Genomic DNA, 19862 nt, shown 5'->3' with positions numbered 1-19862 from the left:
TTTAGCACTCAGTTAAACTACCTGATAATGTTTATTATTATCTCATGTAGAGCCTTGACTTGTCAGCCTGACTACAATTTTTCTGAGAGGAATGAATGAGTCTTCTGTTTCTCAGATACCTCTAAACCACCTAACATATAACTGGGCACATAGTAAGTACTCAGTAAATACTTGGTGGTTGTGAAGAATTGATTACATGTGCTTTTTTCACACACGTGTGTTGCACACACACGGAAGTTGGAGGGAACGAATACAATCTTAGATAGTGAGGTGAGAGAACGACACTATGTGAAACTGCAGAATACAAGATTTATTTAAGGGAAAAAAACAGAATGGTTGGGACACTTTTGTTCTCCCCTCCTTCTGCCTCCTGCTGCTCAATGACACCACATGGCCAACCATATCCTGGTCTCTGAGATCCTAAGGGAGTCACTGAGGTCCTATCTAGACACTTGACTGTCTGGTGTCACTACTCCCCCATCACTTCCTCCTCTTCCTCCTCCTCTGTCCAGCTCAGGTCATCATCTGAATCCTCAGATTCTTCCTCATCCATCTCTAACCCAACCCCTGCCTTAGCCTTCTCAGCCAGTGCATCGGGGTGCTCCAGCTGGGCCCAGGATCCTGGGTCAGCCTTGACCAGGGAGATTTCAACCCGAGATGGCATCAAGGAGACAGAGCTCTGCTCCACGTTTATGACCTGAGGAGGAGGGAAAGATAGTGGAACACAGAAGAGAAAATGAGGAAATCAAAGGTATTGGAGTCAGGGTAGGATGGTGATGAATGACAGGGAGAAAAATAAAAAATGCAAGGTGGGGAAAAATATAGGGAAGAAATAAGTAAGGGAGAGAGAGAAAGAGGAAAGAAAGGAGAGTTGGGGGGGAGAGGGAGAAAAAGAGGGAGGAAGAGGGAGAGAGAGAGAATATCAAAGCAAATGAAGAGAAAACCTCCACTTTCCCACTACAACTCCTTCCCTCAAGACACCCTCTATTCATTCCAGCCTGGCCCTTCTTTTTACCCCATCTGCCTCCCCCTCCTGTGCCCCCTTATCTTCACTTACCCCCCAGAGCTTCATCTGTGCTTGGAACACACGGTTACCATCAAAGACAATGTGGACATGAAGCTGAGAGAAAAGAATTACAGGGGTAGTAACAATCCCAGAAGGTCAGAACAAGTAACTACGACAGAGAAGCAGGCCAGTGGTGTAATCCCTACATCCACGGGTCAGCCAGATAACCCTGACCTAACAGCTCTACCTTCCTCTCAGAGGACTATGGAGCCTACATGTTTACTGCCTACGACGACTCTGCCTGTAAGATTATAATATCACCCAATTCACTGGCTTCCCATCCAGCATCAGACGTTCCTCACCTCAGTTTGACTGGCCTTCACCCAGTTGAACGCAGGAAGTGGAATCTGGCCGTATACAGTCACCACTACTAAGGAATCTGTCTGGTGCCAATCATGACGGCAAGACGCTGGCAGCTAAAAAGAAGACGTGAAAAGTGGGTGGTAAGAATGAACTCTTAACCCAAGGGGCGTTCTCATGGTATATGTGGAGAAGAGACAGAGAGTGTCAGAAAGATTAACACTACCTCATATTGCAAAACCACTGGGCTGGTAAAGGATAAGGAGCAGAATCTTATTTGGTCCATGCAAAAGGGAGAAGATACAGAGCTTGGCCATGAGGTACAGGGAGAAGAAATTATTTTGGAATTGGGTTCTAATCAAGAGTTCAGGAAAGTCGGGACTTACCTGCTTCCCCCAGTCATGTCTACCAACTCTGCACCCTGGCTGTGCCAGGAATGCCCCAAAATCCAGGGTCTGGATACCACAACAACTCCAAGATTTCATCCTGAGGTAGGAATAGAATTCAACTGACTCTCCTTTCCCGTCCCCACAAGCCCCCACTTCCATCTTAAGGTCAACATTGGGAGAAACCTGTCTCACAGCCCACCCAGTCCCCTCCATCACCCCTCATGGAATCGAGGTGCTCCTGGGTGGTAGGTACATGGAGTAGCATCACTCTCCGGGCCTTGGTAAACCTAAGACAGATAAAGGAGAATCAGGAAAAGAATTGGGTCATTTAAAAATGTACCCTATGCAGCCTCATATCTATACCCAGTTATCCCTCAGGCATGGCATCTCTCAACCACATGCTTGAGTCCTCCACAAACTCTCACTCACAGCATCACATCCTGGGTTCTGGCAGCTGGCACCAGTCTGGATCAGACTACTGTCAAGTCCTGGGCAAAGGAAACAGAGTCAGGAACCCTATTCATTTCCTCCACCCAATTGCCACTTTCACTAAATTCCTGCCTGTGAAGCCTGTCCTACTAAAGACCCACTTACCTGCTCCAGGTTCTTGGTCTAATTCCTTCTGTTCCAGTGCCATTCCCAGGGCTTGGGATATATTTAGCGGAAGCAGCTTTGGAGGCAACTCTGACCTAGGGAGTATGGGTGGGGTGATTTAGTCCTGACCCACTAACCGTGATCAACAGCGCCAACCTTCCCACCACTGGTAATGGAATCGAAGAAGTCTGGTGAAAGTGGAGCAGGGTTAGAGAAGATGGGTAGCAACCCCATTGCCAATTTTCTTCTCTGTGGACATGCCAAATCCTTGAACCCTGGGGAATTCTCCAGGGCTCCTCTTGCCCATCTATTCAGTTGCTCTAAATCCAACCATATTTCTCTGCAGAACTGCATCATTCCCTCTTCTTCTTCATCTAATTAGTTATAGACCTAATATGACTTTCTTCTGTTGCTCATACTATTTCCACAAAATTAACTTATTCTTCTCTGCAGTCTCCTGGCTGCCAATACTACTACATCCTTTTCTTGATGCAAAACTTATTTTAAAGCTCTTTTCCAAAAGAAAAAAAAAGTCATTCTCAACAATCCCCCTTGTATTATAACTAAGTATGTATTCACGAGAGGCTATCTACTCTATTGATTCAAAATACCTATCCCAGGACTTCCCTGGCGGTCCAGTGGTTAACTGTGCTTCCACTGCATGGGCACGGGTTCAATCCCTGGTCAGGGAACTAAGATCCCACATGCCAGATGGAGCGGCCAAAAAAAACCCAAAAACAAAACAAAACAAAAAACCCCCACAGAATACCTATCCCATCACCCCGTACCACTTTAGCACAAAGGACATTATTTCCGGACACAAATTTCACCTAAGGCACCAAAGATACACCAAGCCTTGACCCTTGGGTCTCCTGACACCTCTAGTGACTAGTCCCCAAACCTCAATGACCCATTAATCACCCCTAGTAAGCTCCGTTAATGTAGGAAAAACCCAGGGACCTCCTCCTCTTTACTTGGGCCTCTCTCGGCGCAAAGTCTCTGCTGACTTTGGAATCGTATTCGGAGGTTTTTGCTCCTGAAGTGAACTGCTTGTGGCAGGGCCCTCAGGTTGAGGGGTCTCAGGGAGCTTCTCAGCACAGTGTGGTCCCACAGTACAGCCCTAGTACAGATAAGGAGAGAGGATTAGGGATAGAATCCTTCTGTTAGGGGTAGAATCCCAGGAAGTAAAGAATTTACCTTGATGTTTAAGAACTCAGAGAAATCTACAGTTCGCTTCCGGCAGCAGGACCAACCCTGATAACAAGAGATCCAGCTCAGCTTAGATTCCTGGCTATACTTCTTTTGCGAAATGCTCTTGCTATCCCCCCTTGCCTATTCCTCACCTTAAGTGCATCATGGAAGATTGGGACCCCAGGGTGATGGCAACAGGAATCTGTGGATACCGGTAGAAGGATCAAGGAAGGAAAGATACTATACCAAACATCACTTCTTACCTTTTTTCCAGGTTTATATGCTTAGTCTTTCCATATGATGTAAAAAAAATCAGTAAAGACTGAAAATCACTCAGACCAATTAACTATGGCAGGTACACTAAATTTTTCTTTTCTTTCTTCCTTTAACAGAGTGCCCACAGCTGACAACTCCCCCAGCACTCACAGAGCTCCTGGCAAGGTCAGGATTACTCACCAGGAAGGTTGGTTTGGGGGTCAAAGTGCTGCCCACATCCTTTGTTACGGCAGAGTAGAGACATGGAGGCGTTGGTAGAATTATTGAAAGGGTGTTTCAAGGAGTCTGGCTGCCGAGTGGGGAACACCTCTTAGTCTGGAGGCTTTTAGCTGCCTGGAAGGGCCAGCTGTTTCTATCTTTAGTTCAGGAGGCGTACACCTCCTAACATGGGCAAGGGAACTTCAATTGGTCTGCCCAGCCAATAGGAAAGAGCTCAGGAACATTTTAGCTCTGAGGCTCAAGAAAAAAGGATCAAGCAGAGTAGGGCTTGGAACTTGGGTGAGGTCAGCTAACCACTGCTGAGACGGTTTTAGATTTACCATGCCAATTCCAAGCCTCTGACATACCAGCAGCTGCTCAGAAATGAATACCAATTTTGAGCCCCCTCCCAGCTTGAAAGTATCCCAATTCCTCCAGCCCATTTTCTCCCTTTCAGAGCAGCAGCTTTCCTCCCACCCTCATTACTTCTGTGTACCACCAATAGCCCCGGATCTTTGTCAACCACTTCAGTCATAGCATGCATCCAACCTCCCCATGTTTGCCTAGATAGATGATTAATACTTTAAGCAAAAGGTCATAAAGGATTATTCTTATAGCCTTGTGCTCATCTGAAACAGAACTCCCCTCCCTCCTTGCCCCTTCAAAAACAGCACAGAAAATTAAAAGGCTTAAAATGTATTTTAATAAGTTGATGTTGCATTACTTCATTTCTCAGAAAAACTCCAAAGGTATCAGGGACAAATCAATCATGGTACACCAATAAAAAATGCACAGCATAACTACCTAAGATAGGCAAAGCTAAGAGCTACTGTCTGACCTTCAGCATACAGCAACCCTATTCTCAAGATTGTACTAGGCCTATCAAGAAAAGCTGTGAACAGCAATATCATAGACACAAAAGGGCCATTTCTGAGTTGTCCTTACCCAAGAAAAAGATGGAGGCAAGTTTAACACAACAGTTTTTTTAAAGATATACTAAATGAAAATCTCTAAGAGAAAATGTCTTCCTTAGGACACAAAGGCATAATATATGGGATATAACAGAACCGTATGTATGTTGCCTGTGACCTCTGTGGACATCTGCCTGAATTCCCACCCGGGAGTGAATGGAGCAATGGGGCCAAGGTCATTGGGGGATGTTTGGTTTTTGTGGTATATGTGGCAGTGTCTCTGGGATGGGGGGTGTAAGGACAAGAAAGCAAATAGAACAGGGTGGACAAAGAGTGGAATGATTAAGATTAATGGCCCTAACTGGATCCATTTTGTCATGGCTCCCCGCCCCTCAGGCTCTCAACAATCACATGAGACTTTAGGAATGCACCACACAGAACTGGTTAGTTAAAGGATATACCACACAGAACTGATTTGTTAAATATCGCCCCTCCCTTACCCTCTGCCTCCAGCATACTCCCTAGAGTACTACAGGCAGGGAAGACCTAACTATCGGGAGGAATCCCTAACACTTTTCCAGGGTAGAATTCACCTAGTACACTTTTCCAGGGTAGAATTCATCTAGTCCAAAAAGGGTCCTTCTTTTAAGGGTTTTGGGAAACTAGACACTGCAATTTTATTAGTATCGGCGACGTTTGTTTGGAGCAAATTCAGCTCCAGGAGCTGCACGGTTGAATGCAGGAGGGGTTCCACCAATTGCCCCAATTCCTTCCATTGTAGCAGCTTGGCCAAAGCGTTCAGTTGTTGGTGGGGTCTTAAAGAGAAAGAGAGCAATGTTATAATAGAACCTATGCCCTAGCTTCCCACCCATCTGTAGTCCCTCCCCGGAGGCCATTTTCACCCAACTATTCAAGGCTCCTGATGGTAGGGTTGACCAAGCCTGTTTAGAACTCTAGTGGCTATCCCTAAAAGGAAAGTAGCCTGAAATACAGTCCTACCCAACCATCCTACCTTTAACTTTTTATTCGTATTTCTACATGCTAAGCAATATTACATACTAAATTCCTAGGCTGGATAAGTGCTAGCCAAGTCCTTTTTCCTGAACCAGGTATATGGACGAGGGCAGGCCATCACTCTTCAGCAACCTTAAGCCTATCTAATTGAAACATTTTGACAGTAGAACTAAAACCACCTCAGGATTGTATGAGCCATAAAGCTTTTGGACTCACATCTATTTTATGTGATAATGCCTAGCCTTCGTTGCCTTCCCTCCAAAGAAGAACCTGTTCACCCAGGGTAGCAACTAAACAGTCAATCAAGACTACCCAGTCAGACAGTTATTTGCTTAACTCCTGGGTAAAATATAGTCTGAGACTGGGTTTGCACAAGACTCCAAACAAAGATCTTGAGGTAATATTTTATGGATAACAGTGATCCTAAAAACTGTTATCTGTAGCAAAATTGTGGCAGGCCCAGGGATCACGAAGGCAAAGTCTTTCCTCCTCCTATTACCATTTAGAGTTACTATAAGGCCCTGCAGTTTATTACCAATCCCAAGGTTCCATCTGGCATCATAGTGGCAGGTCCTGGAGGAGCTGGGGTACCAGCTGGCACAGGAGCAGGGGGCATAGCGCCTCTGTTGTTTATGCCCATAGCACCTAAAGCAGAGCAGTGTGATCAGTATAGGAGACAGAGATTGTCAGTCTTTTTCTATGCCAAAGGAAATAATTCAAGATCTCTGGGCTAAGACATGTTACCCTCCCACCAAAATGATGCTCCCAGAAATGTCAAGCCTCTTAAATTTGGACTAGGTAGGAGAAGCTACCTAGTTTACCAGAGACGAGACAAAAAAGGAAATCAGAGCCATTAACCCCTTAAGTCCTTACCTCCCATAGCCATCTGGCCCATTCGTATCTCCTGCTCTCTCTGAAAAACAAAAAATACTCAAGACAGTCCACGACAGCACTGCATTCATTCTACCACACACAATCCACTGAGGCCCACATACTAAGGGAAGTAGACAGTGATAACACATCCTAAGTGCACTGAGACCAAGCTGAGGAAGAACATCAACAACAGCTCCTTGAACTCATTACAGCTGTACAATGAATTCAAGATTAGAGCTACTAGGACACAAGTCAGAGTTTCCTATTAGGAACAGAAGGAAAGATGAAAGAAAAGGAGAGACATAGCTGATTTCTTCTAGGGCTCCAACCTGTACAGCTGCCAAGGACATCAGAAGACCAGTCAAGGCTGCTACAGGACTGGGTCTATCTGATCCTGCAGTCACTGAGTTTAAACAGCATACAATGGCCTCCCAGCTTTTCATCCTAAATTGCCTGTGAGGCAAGAGCTCCTCTTCAAACCTTACCTTTCCTTCCTATGAATGCTTCTTTCTATAAGGAGTGTCATAGAATGGAAAAATTGGTCATAGCCTAGTGTGTTTTAATAGTCCTAATGGACAATTCATGATGAGTTTTTCATATCATGGGCACATGGGAGATAATACCGCATCAGGGAATGTTCCCTTGAATCCTTCCTGCTGTCGTCGCATCATTTCTTCTTGTTGCCGCCGCATCTCTTCCTCACGGCGCCTGCGCTCCTCTTCCTGCCTACAGAGAAGTCACCAAGATATTTAAGCAGAGGCATTCCAAAACTCGAACAGATTATCTTAATAGGGGACTCAGCCAAGGAGATCAAGAGCCTACTGAAAACTATCATAGTTCTCCAGGAAACTCACTGTTAAATGTGCCCAGCCCTAAAACAACCCAGATGTGTCCTTCAGGGAAAAAAGTTCTTTCCCAAAGGAGCCAGTCTCATAAGACCAGCACTCAGCTGCTCTCCTCTTTAGCGCAGTCCCAGGAATTCCTAGAACCATGGGTACCTGAAACATCTCCCATCTAAAGGGAGAACTTGAGAAGCAGCCAGGAAATATTTGCCAACATATTTACAAATGCATGAGGTAGCATGGTGGTAGGAAACAGGAGAGAGACATTACATTTTAAAGTTGTCAGATAAAAAGGGTTGGAGAAAAGAGTTACCTGAGCTCCAGCTGCTTTCGTTTTTGCACTTCTTGGTTGTGCAGCTCTTCCATCCTCCTAAGTTCTTCTTGACGCCTCATCAAATCTATGAAAACAACAGACTGACTGAGAGTATTCTTCATGATCCTCATATAGGCCCAGTAATTTTCCATAAAGATAGATCCAGAAAGCAAAGGGGATATTTAATCCCTGAGTGGCCATCCGAGGTATCCAGATTCCAAAAATGAAGTCAAACCTATTATTTCCTTCTCCACAGAATCCAGTATCCTCTGCCACATCTCCAAGCTCATTTGCCTACCAAGATCAACAAAATATTTCAGAGAATAAAAGTTGAAGTTTAGGCCTTTCTCTACTGATTGATAAAGAAACTCCTGAAAAAAGTTACTCTGTCCTTCTTCTAGTTATAAGACTTACAGGCCGATACTCACCCTGCCTCATTAGCATGACCTGGTGCTCATGGCGAGCAGCCTCCATCTCCATCTCCAGCTTCTCACGAGCTTCCTTAATGTTTCGGTCCACTTGGTCCTGCTGCTGCTTCTCCATCTCAATAAGTGCCTTCCAGCGCATGGCATACTCATACTCAAAGGAGCCAGGCTGTGCAAATCTGGGTGGCTGCTCTCGCTCCCTATACACAAGGTTCCTAGGTTACTAAAACTTTTGTCCAAGATTTTCCCAACAAAACACTACATTCCTCCTGAGGGCCAAGACGATGGCTGCCAGTGAACACATACAGCAAAGATGTGCCTCTTTTACACATCTCTTTACAAGCTTCCTTAAGAACAGGCAAATACCTAACAGGGAATCTATCAGGACCACATACTTGTGAAATTGCTGGTTCTTTATAACCAGCTTCTCTGGGAGTCCCTCTTCATCATCTAACTGGTCCATGGGCTCCACAGTCACAGGTCGAGGAAATCTGGGAGAGAGACGCTCAGTGTTAATCAAATTATACCGGCACAGTGAACTAGTTAGGGGTCAGGACTGGACAATTAAACATACTTCTGAAGGGGTTTTTATACCCAGTCCTAAGTAACCATGCCCTTTTAATGGCATCATGTGGAATCTGGGGTTGACAGGATAGAGTCAGGTTTCAGATCTCTGAATACAGTCTTTAAGTAGGTGGAGGACTTAAGTGCAGCCTTTATTTATTTATTTTTTTGGCTGCATTGGGTCTTTGCTGCTGCGCATAGGCTTTCTCTAGTTGCGGTGAGCAGGGGCTACTCTTCGTTGTGGTGTGGGGGCTTCTCATCACGGTGGCTTCTCTTGTTGAAGAGCACTGGCTCTAGGCACACGGGCTTCAGTCGTTGTGGTGTGTGGGCTCAGTATTGTGGCGCATGGGCTTAGTTGCTCCGTGGCACGTGGGATCTTCCCGGACCAGGGATCAAACCCATGTCCCCTGCATTGCCAGGCAGATTCTTAACCACTGGGCCATCAGGGACGTTCCAAGTGCAGCCTTTATATATGGTATCTACAGAACTCAAGGTAACGACTTGGTGTAAATACTAAGAGAGATGCTACATGCACAAAACAACTTTTTAGAGTTCTAAAACTTCACCATAAGGGGAGACTTAACACTGATTAAATGACAACCTACTGAAAGACTGCAAAGGTTTATTTTTAAATCCTCATACCATTTCCATTAATTTAAGAGTACACTGAAAACTCTACTAGAGCTGAATTATATCAAAAGTCTTTAAATGAACACAGGAACATGGTTCTTAGAGGCTAGCTCCCCAGACCACAGAAGGAAGTAGCATTTAAGGTATGTTTCTGAAAATGACCCCTCACTCACGTGGTTAGCAGGAAGGAGCCTTCACTGCATCTGTCCAGAGCTTTCCGAGCCGCTGGCTTCCCTGAGAATTCAACAATGCCTTTTCCTGAGGGCCTTCCTCGATCATCCACAATGACTACAGCCCTCTCCACCTGGCCGAACACAGAAAAGGCTTCCTCCAGCAGTTCATTGGACACATACTGAGGAAGGTTTCGGACTGTAAGGGATGCACTATGGCAGGCAAAGCGCACACGCAGCTGCTTTCCACGGAGCGGCATGTTGTCCAGTTCCACTTTGGCAATCTCTGCTAGGGTTCGTGTTTCCTAGGAAGCAGAGGAAAGTCAGAATAACTCAGTTGGACAAAGATCACGTACACAGCCATCAAGAGTCTCAAGAAGAATAGCTCAGTGTCTCCAAAAAAACCCAAAAAACCCTTGGCAACAAGCATACAAAGAAACATGGATAGAACTGGAAGAATGGAGTCAGGTGTTTCAGATAACTCTTTGGTTAGCCTAATTTCTCTGATGGCCTTGCAATATATCAACTGGAAATTCTAGAGTTAATACCACTTACATGGTCACTGGTATCATAGGCTATTCCCTGAAGTGTTAACAGATCATCTGGACAAGAATGACCATCATAAAGCCTACCCTTAAAATACAGCAGCCAGAATTATTTTAATTTTTGCTAGCTACATACAAGTTTAACCAGAATCACTATGCCCTACAAGAGGCCTCTTTAGAACCACAGACCTTGATGGGACCCTCCACATTACTGAAGAGGAAGCTGAGCCCTAGAAAAAATGACTTGCCAATATAGTTAGTGGTAGATCTGGAATGAAGACTAGTTCTGACCGTAACATCCAGTGATCTTGCTAGCACATTATGTCCCTCATTTATGGAGATAGATAATGCCCAGAAACGTTTCCCCCATGCACTTAAACAAATTTCCTAAATCAAATCAGATTTTTTAAAAAGATCTACACTTAAAATTTTTTAAAAAATAGATACAAATAAAACTGTTCCCTCAAGGTTTTGACGAATCTTAAGTGAGATAACATATGTGTAAGGGCTTTGGAAATAAATTATATAAACCTTGATCATTACTAAAATAAAAACCTTTTTTCATTTTTTTTGGAAAAAAGTCTAATTTATTAAAATATTTGTGGGGAGCAGTAAATAGAAGGGTAGAGATAAAACAAAATTAACTATGAGTTGATAGTTACTGAAGCTGGGTAACGAGTACCTGCAGGTTCATTATACTATTCACTCCACTTCTGTATGTTTGAAATTTCCGAATTAAAACAAAAAAAGTTCCAAAGGGCATACTTTATCCCCAGAGTCCTAGGCAAATAAACCTATGTTGTCCTTGAAACAAAACAAAAACCTATGAGGAAAAATTAAAATAAAATCTGCATTTTTGTCCTGTTCCGCCAACTATAACTATAAGCTTTTAATATCATCTGAGAATTATTTCTACTGCCTAACTTTCCATATCCATCATTGCCCAGCTTCCCCACCTTTTAGAGCACATGCTCTAAAAGCCCACAGTTGCTCACCAAGCGGATAAAGCCAAAGCCCTTGTCCTTATGAATGAAGACTTCGCCTGCCTTCCCATATTTCTCAAATAGTTTCCTCATTTCCTCCTCAGTGATGTCAGGAGGAAGATTGCCCACAAAGAGCCGGCTACGCTGGGTGAAGGTCTTCTCTCCTGGTTTCCTAAAATTCTTCAGGTCAATAGTCAAGCCTTCATCTGAGAGAAGACACACAGTCACATTCTCAAAGAGTTACAACTGCCGCTAGATGGGCAATATAATTGCTGTAGAGAAGTCAAACACCATTTCCCAATGGAATCTATCCACTAACCACTTATCGGTAAATTGCACCTTAGAATGTGAAAGCAGTAGGCAGAGATCTGGGGAGACTTCTTAACAACTCTACTATGGGCCAGGAGCCACCCCGGACTAACTCAGAGACAGAAAGAGGAAAATTAAGCAAGTCAAGGAGCCCTAGATCAGAAGAGATCAGATTTTTACATTTAAAACATAATTGTTCCATTTCCCAATCCCTCACTAATCTTCATAACCTTAACAGTTCCCATTCTTTCAGGCTTGGGGTAATGGAATGAAAAGAATGAGTTAGGAAAGAGTATTCTTTGTAGGAATCTCTGGAAATAAAAGAGGGTTGAGGTTGGTTGTAGTCTTAGAGGCACACAACAGGTGCTCAAAATTTGCTGAATGGATGGAAACATACCTTTAAAGACCTTTTACTCTGATTAAAAATGGGGTGGCACAGAGACTTCCCTGGTGGCACAGTGTACAGGACTCCAGGCTCCCAATGCAGGGGGCTCGGGTTTGATCCCTGGTCAGGGAACTAGATCCCACATGCATGCCAAGGCTGGGAGTTCGCATGCCACAACTGGGAAGCCTGCCTGCTGCAACTAAGACCCGGTGCAATCAAATAAATAAATAAATATTTTTTTAAAAAATGGGGTGGCACAGGCCCCAAGATAAAAATATAATACTTAATACCAGATTTCTTCTCCATTAAGTCTTAAAGACCTTTTCTATATTTTCTCTATGTACTAGTCATCTGATGCTTACCTCTAAGAACCAAGCTCTGAGGTAAAGCATGCAGCCATCTGTCTAGCAACAGAATGTGCCACTGCAGCAAAGCAACCTGTACTCAACTGCTATCCTACATGTCTGCTCCTTATTTCAGAGAATTAGCCTTTTTCTATCCTAAGTATTAACAGGTAAATAGAGAAAAGAACAACAAAGGTGTGCTACAAAGGCCCATTACTTTATAATCCCAAGAATCTAATCTAAAAATCCAGAAACTATTCCCAAGAAGGGACCTATTTCTACCCCACTACCTAGCATGTACTCACTTTGGCTGCTGGCTTGTTGCCCATTTGCAGGTATTGGTGGAGGTGGTGGCTGCTGCTGTTGCTGCTGGTGGTGCTGCTGATGGTGATGCTGATGATGTTTCCTTGGAGTGTGGTTTTGTTTCTCCAAGTTAAAAGTTTTATTGCTCTGCATTTTTGCACCCTAAAAAGAAACGGTAGGTCAAATACATTCAGTGCTAAGAGCACAATCAGCCATCTTCCTGATGACTTGTATGTCATTAATCACCTTTGGTATTATTTTTAACAAGTATGGCAAAGGAGTACAATTCAAAAATCTAAAAACCACCAGCACTAGCAGTTATGTTGTACATAGAAACTAGACAAGTACTAGATAAGAACAGCTTGCACTAGAATGACTTGAGGAAACTTCCAGTTCAATAACTATATGGATTAATAGGAAACTACTTTCCCAAAAGAATCTACTCCCTAAAAATTGGCCTTATCATAATATTAAAGCACACTTTAAAACACAATGACTAAAACAGATTCTAGTTATCACAAGGACTAATAATAAGTCTTGTTCTTCTCTGGTACCTTGCAGTCCTAGCCTACAGTAGATACTGTGGAATGAACAGCAGGAAAAGTATGGGCTGTGGAGTTAGATATACTTAGATTTGAAGCATGGTCCTAATACTTACTTACTAGCCATGTACTACTTAGTAAATTACTTCTGCACCAGTTTCTTAAGCTGTTATAAAGGGAATAATAAAAATACCTACCTCTCAAAATAGCTATAAAGATTAATGAGTATGTGAAAACACTAGTTCTGTACTGGCATATAGTAAACACTAGGTAAATACTGCTATTAATCACAATGGAAAAATAAACGACTACCAAAGCAATAAAAGCAGCAAATACAAAATTATACAATTATAAAATCTTAAATTCTGTCATTTAAAAATCAACATAAGGGAGTTCCCTGGTGGCCTAGTGGTTAGGATTCTGGGCTTTCACTACTGTGGCCTGAGTTAAATCCCTGGCTGGAGAACTGAGATCCCATAAGCCACACAGGTGTGGCCAAAAAAAAAAAAAAAAAAAAAGCAGCATAAAATTAAATGAAAACTCCTGGTATAATCCAGACTGAATACAAAAGTTGATGGTTTTAAAATGGAAATTTCCTAATGGATCAGGTTAACAAAGTGAGGACCATCTTCCTCATCCAAAGGCAGTTCTCCAGTAAATTAAAGGGCAAAATCAATCCTGAATCTTTTCCCCTCAACACAGGACCCTCCAGTCAGATTTAACTGAAGGAAAGATGCAGAAAAGGACCTTTTCCCTGAATACTCTATTATTAACATGATTCCTTTAAAATAAATTATATTCCTCAGACCAAAAAAAATGTGACAAAGGCTTAATAACTGTTGATTTTGGATTATGGGTATATAAGAATACTTCTATGTGTATAAAAACTTTCTAATACATTTTATATCATATCCCACCAAAACTGAAAACATCAATGCAATTAAGTTCTGTATCCAAAAGTCGTTTCATAAGACAATAGGTAACAAGAGCTATCAAGATGTTCCTATTCTTTTAACTCAGGAATTCTACTTCCAGTAATTTATCCTAAGAATATCATTTTAAAATTTAAAACTACATCCAAGAAATACTCACTGTTATGGGCTTTCTGGTAACAAAAATGATAAAAATGACTTAGGTACCCAAAATTAGGGGCAGTGTTTTTAATAAATTGTGGTACATCTATACAATGGAATGTTACACAGCATTAAAAATTATAAAGACCATGTAAACATGAAAAATGTTTGATGCTTTAAGAGGGGAAGTGTTTTTTTAAATGCATGAATGTAGATAAGAAACAGAAGGTGGGCAAAAATGAAATCTGTCCTGCTTGTAGATTGATAATTTTTTTACTAATTTTTTAAACTAATTCATTCAACAAATATTCACTGAATGCTTCCTATTTGCTAGGCACTATTCTAGGTGCTTGGGATGCCTCAATGAACAAAGCAGATTCTTGCCTTCAGCAGTGATAGCCTTCCAGTGAGAGAAAACAATATATATAATAATTAAATTACACAGTACTTAAGAAGAGGTTAAGTGTAGGGGAAAATAAAGAAAAGGGGGTGGAGGGGGGGAAAAATGGACAGGGAGTGGAAGGGGGAAGATTGCAATTTTAAATAGACCTGTGAGGTTAGCCTCACTAGAAACCTGACATTCAAGCCAAGACTTGAATTCTCATTTGTATCATTTCATTAATCTTTTGTTTCTCATTAATAAGGTACAAAATACATCTTTAACATAGAAAACGTAGAAACGTAGAAATAAAAATAAAGAAAACCCCGAAGACCCACCACTACAAAAGTCACTGTTAACATTTTGGTATACCCTTTCAGTCACTGATTTATACATTTGTATGTATTCTAAATGATATATTCCATGTCACTAAATCTTCTACATTTACTGTTGGCAGACAAAGTATTCAGCTGTCAACCAAGCCCCTATTGTGTTGGGACACTTGGGCTGTTTCTAACTTTTCACCATTATGAACAATGCTCACAGCTAAATCTTGGGGCACCTCCATGACTAAATATTCCTCCCACAATTTCCATTTTTGCTTATTTACCTTCAAAACATACACTATCATTTCAAAACTGTAATCATAAATGCATTGTTGTATATTCACCCTTTCCCCATTTCTATAGTGTCAACTTAATTATACTTGTTAATGGCTACATAAAGTCCAATTGGATGTACACTAATTTACTAAACTACTCCCTATGAGACATTTAGGCTGTTTTCAGCTTTTTCCTATTAAAATGCTGAAATAAATACCTTCTTGCTTATAGCTTTCTGTTTATTTCCTTAGGATAAATTCTTAAAAATAGAATAATTAAATGCCTTTGTGACTCTTGCCACATAGTGTAACAACTTTAAGCACCATGAATAAGTGTACCAGTTTCACAGCAAATGGGATACCTTAAAAAATGTTTTTAAAAACAAGATATAAAAGTAGGAAATTAAAACACAAAATTTAAAGTCTACTCCAGCTACAGGTGAGGATAGGTAAGTGGGCGTTAGAACCAGATCTTTTCCTATTTGAATCCCATGAATCAAACACCTCCATTCCCCTGACCTCAAAGTGGCCTACAGCAGAAACTTGAATTATCCACAGCCATTTCCCCAACTAGTTCTTACCTCTGGCTAGAATCCAAGGAGCCTCTTTGTTTTTTCCTCCAGCCTTTAATATAAGAGTCAGTGGCCCCAGCCTCAATACCCTGCATCCCATTCAGGAACCCACATTGTATATGTTAACAGAAATCCTTATAGCGATCCACTCAAAACTGAAATATTAAAAACTCTATATTTACATCCTAACCACACCTCACCACTCCATTTCAAAAAAAGCCATTTTACAACTTAGTAGAAATGATCTTGAGCACTGGGATGTCCTAAACCATTTAGAATTACTTCAAGGGAGGTTATTTTTGGTTTTAGAAAGTGTAGCCTGGTAGTTAAGATGATAATACCAGATATTTATTGACCACTATATGTCAGGCACTGTGCTAAGTCCGTATTATCTCATTTAATGCTCATAACTATCATTCTTCTGAGTAAGAAAACTGATGCACATCCAAGGTCACACAAAAATGTGATGGAGCATGGAGTAGAACTCAGGTCTGTTGAACTCTAAAGCTCATACTCATCCCTATGCTACAAACTGTGTAATCAAGCTCACCTTGATTTTAGAGTTCAGAATCCAAAAAACTTACTAAAATGTCACTTAACTTCTGAGCCTCAGTTTCCTCACCTGTAACATCTATCTCACAGGGCTGGTTATTTTGACTAAATGAGGTCACTTGTTCCTGCTGGCAACCACTACCCTTAATTCTACATATGGTGGGTGCTCCAGTTAGACAAATGTCATCAATTACATTCTTCCCCTGCTCTTCTGCCTTCTAGCAAAAATATTTTTACAACCAAACTGCCTACCTTTGTGTTGAATAAATGTCTCCATACTGCCAATCTTTATAATCTTTCCCTTCAGTTTTTTATTTCCCAAGCAGGCATTCAACGGTGAACACTAAATATTGTATAAATCACCTAAAACAGTGCCCACAAAGTAGCAAGTACTCAGTAAGTGTTGTCCCTATAATGTACTTCTGATGATGACCACCAATATAATTTGTAAGTATGTGCAGGTATCTTGGTAATAAATTCACTGCCCCCTAACCACTGGGCCTCTGAGAAAAGAACACAGCATAAAGATCATTAGTTAAGGATTTCTGTCTACTTATCTGCCCTTAAGTCTAACCCTGATGGACTTTCTTGAGAGAAAACACATATTTATGTTAGAAAAACTGGTGCTATTTGCAACACAACTGCACAAATGTTGTTCAGGTACAGACCAAACACTACATCACATATATCTGAAATCTAAATAAATGTCCCCTTAATTTTCAGGAAAAGGATCAACTTTTTTAGTGGAAACTGTGGGGGTAAATCTAGTAAAAATCTACCAGACGGAGATGGCTGCCTGGATGTGGACCAGCCTGAAAGCTGTAGGAGGCACTGGCATGGTAAGGTCCTTTCCTAAGAGTCTCTTAAGACCTTTAGTAATAAGAAGTCGGACAAAGAAACAATGTAAGTGCAACCAGCACCCTCCCATTACAGTTGCCAGACGTATCAAATAAAAACACACTACAGTTAAATTTGAATTTCAGGTGTTAAAAAATGAATGATTTTTAGTATAAGTCCCATGCAACGTATACTAAAAAATAATCTGTTGCCTACGTGAAATTCAAATCTAACGGGGTGTCCTGTATTTCATCTGGCAACTCTACCCCCTACACCTACCTCAACTTCCACCGAAGATAGCAAAGTGCCTCCCAGTCCTCTCTAACCTCGACTTCTCTGTTAAGAACACAAAGAAAAGCATCAACTTTCGACAATAATTTTTCCAAATGTAAAATACCCAATAGAAAATCCATAACATTCATTTTCATTTTAAAAAGTGATGTCATAGATGGGTCGAGTAGCTAGGCAACAAGACCAAAAAAAAAAAAAAAAGCCTCCAGGAACCTGCCTAGGAAAGCGGCGAGGTCTGGACTAGCAGATGAACTTCCCAGCTAAGAGTTTCTACAAAAAAACATCGCTGGGAGGGGGGGCGCTTTCTCCTCCGGAATTAATGGCCTCAAGAGGTCGAGAGGAGGAGCACTCGACAAAGCGCCTCCTCCTGCAGCCGCGACTTCAGGGCTCTCGGATAATAGACCCCACACCCTCAGGCCCAGGTCGGCTCAAGGGCCGGGGAACTTACTGACAGGGCTCAGATTCCAAGATGTGTCGCACAAAGAAAAGAGGCGGGAAGGGAAACGGGAACCAGGTTAGAGCCGAAGGCGAGGCGAGGGGAGAGCGATGGGCCTCCGCGGGTGGGCTGAGGAGGCCGTGTGGCGGCGGGGACAAGGCCTTAAGAGGCCTCGGAACGAGCGGCCCAACTCCCTCCAAACCCAGCCTCGCTCTCGCCTCTATCTTCACCGACTGTCGCGAAAAATCCTACTCCCCTCTCGAACAAGAACTAAGTCGTCCCCAAACTCACCCTCTACCGACTGTTTTCTCCTCAGAGTAAAGGCGACGCTACACGGCCTCTACCGTCCCGAGAAAAGAGCGCGCGACCGCCGGAAACCAGACGACGGAGCTCTGTGGCTCCCAAGGGCTACAAAGTGGCGTTCTCTATTGGTTTTCTTACCTGCCAATCAACGTTTATCTCCAGAGGCGGAATCGGTTTTCCACGATTTCTTCGATCTTATTGGCTACCGAATGCGAAAGACTTGAGTTCGTGTGAACGACAGTTGGGGACAAAGAGCGAGGCTTTGTACCGAGTGCGCATGCGCAAGTTGCGTCCGCTAGAGGCGGAAAAGGAGGGGGGAGGGGGATAAAGGGTTGGAAGGAGAGCCATCAACGGACTGACTGAAAGACCGAAAGACCAAGTGATGGGAGGGGGAAAGGAGAGGGGAAAAAAGGGAGAGAGGAAAGTGGAAAGAGAGTGAAACAGAAGGGGAGAAAATGTGCGCGTAGGCGTGCTCTGAGAATTCCTGCACTGCGCCTGTACAAGAAGCTAGAGTAACAATGTCATTGTATTCAGTGTAGTAGATCTAGACTTTTCCTACTGAAAAAATGCCCCGCCATGTTTCTTTTTTCACACTTCCTCATTAGGGCTTGCACTCTGACACTCCTTACTTAATCTGATTTTCTAGTTGCTTCTCCTGCTGCCAGGTTTACTCCTAAAGCCCAGCTGAAATAGTCATTACTATGGCTATGGTTATAGAAAGGGATGGGGGAGGGGGGATCGATACTTTAGTCTCTGTGTGATTACAAAGAACTGTAACCAGTACCCTCATTTCCATGGTAACCAGGGAACCCAGCAGTCCAAACATCACTATTCTCATGATTTACAGAGACTCAACAGGTGTCATCATTGCCATGGATACATTGTAGGCCTCCAGATCAGACTGATTCTATATTCCAAAGGATGCCAATTAGGTAATCACCTTCATTTTTCAGTAACGCCTAACTAGCCCTGTGGTTAATCAAGGGCTACAACACTCAAGTGATAGGTGTTTGTAGTTAATTCCCACTAATTAACTAATTCACACTCAAGGTTTCAGGGTGTTCGACTGGCTCCACCTTATGTGGGGACACAGTGATCTAGAGCCTGTCTAGAACCTTCTGCAATGACAGAAATGTTCTATATCTTCTCTGTTCAATACAGTAGCTACCGGCCATATGTGGCCATTGAGGGCTTGAAATATGATGAGTGCAAGTGAGGAACTGAATTGTTAATTCCATTTCATTTTAATTAGCTAAAATTAAGTAGTCACATATGGCTAGTGGCTACCATATTGGACATATCTAGACCAATGGAATTGTTATTTTTGAGAATAAATAACACCTCTATTATGAAAAAAGAATTCCTCTATTCTGAAAAAGCCATTTTTTCTTGCTTACAGAAAAAAAAATCAAACAATACCAAGAGTAAAAAGAGAAAAGTCTCTCCCTCTATTCATCCCAGTGATTACAATTATGACATTATTGCATTTCTATTTTCTATGTACTGTCCTGGTCAAAGGGAAAACTTCATACCTTTTTATACATGTAGGATTAAGCTATACATACTTTTCTGAGCCATGACTTTCTCACTTAAAATACTTTAGCCATCTTTCCATATAAATGCATAAAGATCTATGAGGACTTTTCATATC

The 19862-nt window shown here is 42.3% G+C and overlaps 2 protein-coding genes across 4 annotated transcripts; both read right to left on the bottom strand.

Annotated features, from left to right (window-relative positions):
* Window positions 1-469: 469 nt before the first annotated feature.
* On the bottom strand, window positions 470-4060 carry ITGB1BP2 (integrin subunit beta 1 binding protein 2; the record flags this gene model as incomplete). The annotated part of the gene is made up of 11 exons (XM_082864583.1): window positions 470-697; window positions 1058-1120; window positions 1369-1482; window positions 1753-1852; window positions 1972-2042; window positions 2185-2243; window positions 2350-2444; window positions 3324-3469; window positions 3547-3603; window positions 3693-3742; window positions 3997-4060. 11 exons carry the CDS (start codon window positions 4058-4060, stop codon window positions 470-472), a joined length of 1047 nt encoding a protein of 348 aa, XP_082720709.1.
* Window positions 4061-4700: 640 nt separating this feature from the next.
* On the bottom strand, window positions 4701-18374 carry NONO (non-POU domain containing octamer binding). 3 transcript variants are annotated; one of them, XM_082864998.1, is made up of 12 exons: window positions 18350-18374; window positions 17461-17517; window positions 12628-12787; window positions 11297-11490; window positions 9760-10061; window positions 8788-8883; window positions 8396-8592; window positions 7968-8052; window positions 7436-7538; window positions 6813-6852; window positions 6475-6584; window positions 4701-5740 (listed from the first exon to the last, which is right to left on the bottom strand). In XM_082864998.1, exons 3-12 carry the CDS (start codon window positions 12776-12778, stop codon window positions 5606-5608), a joined length of 1413 nt encoding a protein of 470 aa, XP_082721124.1. In that variant the 5' UTR covers window positions 12779-12787; window positions 17461-17517; window positions 18350-18374; the 3' UTR covers window positions 4701-5605. The 3 variants fall into 3 exon arrangements, with proteins under 3 accessions (XP_082721124.1, XP_082721122.1, XP_082721123.1); XM_082864996.1 differs by lacking the exon at window positions 18350-18374 and adding an exon at window positions 18200-18297; XM_082864997.1 differs by lacking the exons at window positions 17461-17517; window positions 18350-18374 and adding an exon at window positions 18200-18305.
* Between the last annotated feature and the right edge of the window lie 1488 nt (window positions 18375-19862).

Source organism: Leucopleurus acutus (assembly GCF_964270905.1).
Source record: "Leucopleurus acutus genome assembly, chromosome: X".
NCBI lineage: Eukaryota > Metazoa > Chordata > Mammalia > Artiodactyla > Delphinidae > Leucopleurus > Leucopleurus acutus.
Note: the sequence above shows the minus strand (reverse complement) of the source record. Positions and strands in the feature narration are given on the sequence as shown.

What these genes read in the sequence shown, in the direction of transcription:
- NONO (XM_082864998.1), bottom strand. Translation starts at nt 12,778, where the DNA reads ATGCAGAGCAATAAAACTTTTAACTTGGAGAAACAAAACCACACTCCA. An exon ending in GCTTTGGCTTTATCCGCTTG is followed by an intron (nt 10,062 to 11,296) that starts GTGAGCAACTGT and finishes TCTGCTTCCTAG; the next exon opens with GAAACACGAACCCTAGCAGA. An exon ending in GGTCATGCTAATGAGGCAGG is followed by an intron (nt 8,053 to 8,395) that starts GTGAGTATCGGC and finishes TTGTTTTCATAG; the next exon opens with ATTTGATGAGGCGTCAAGAA.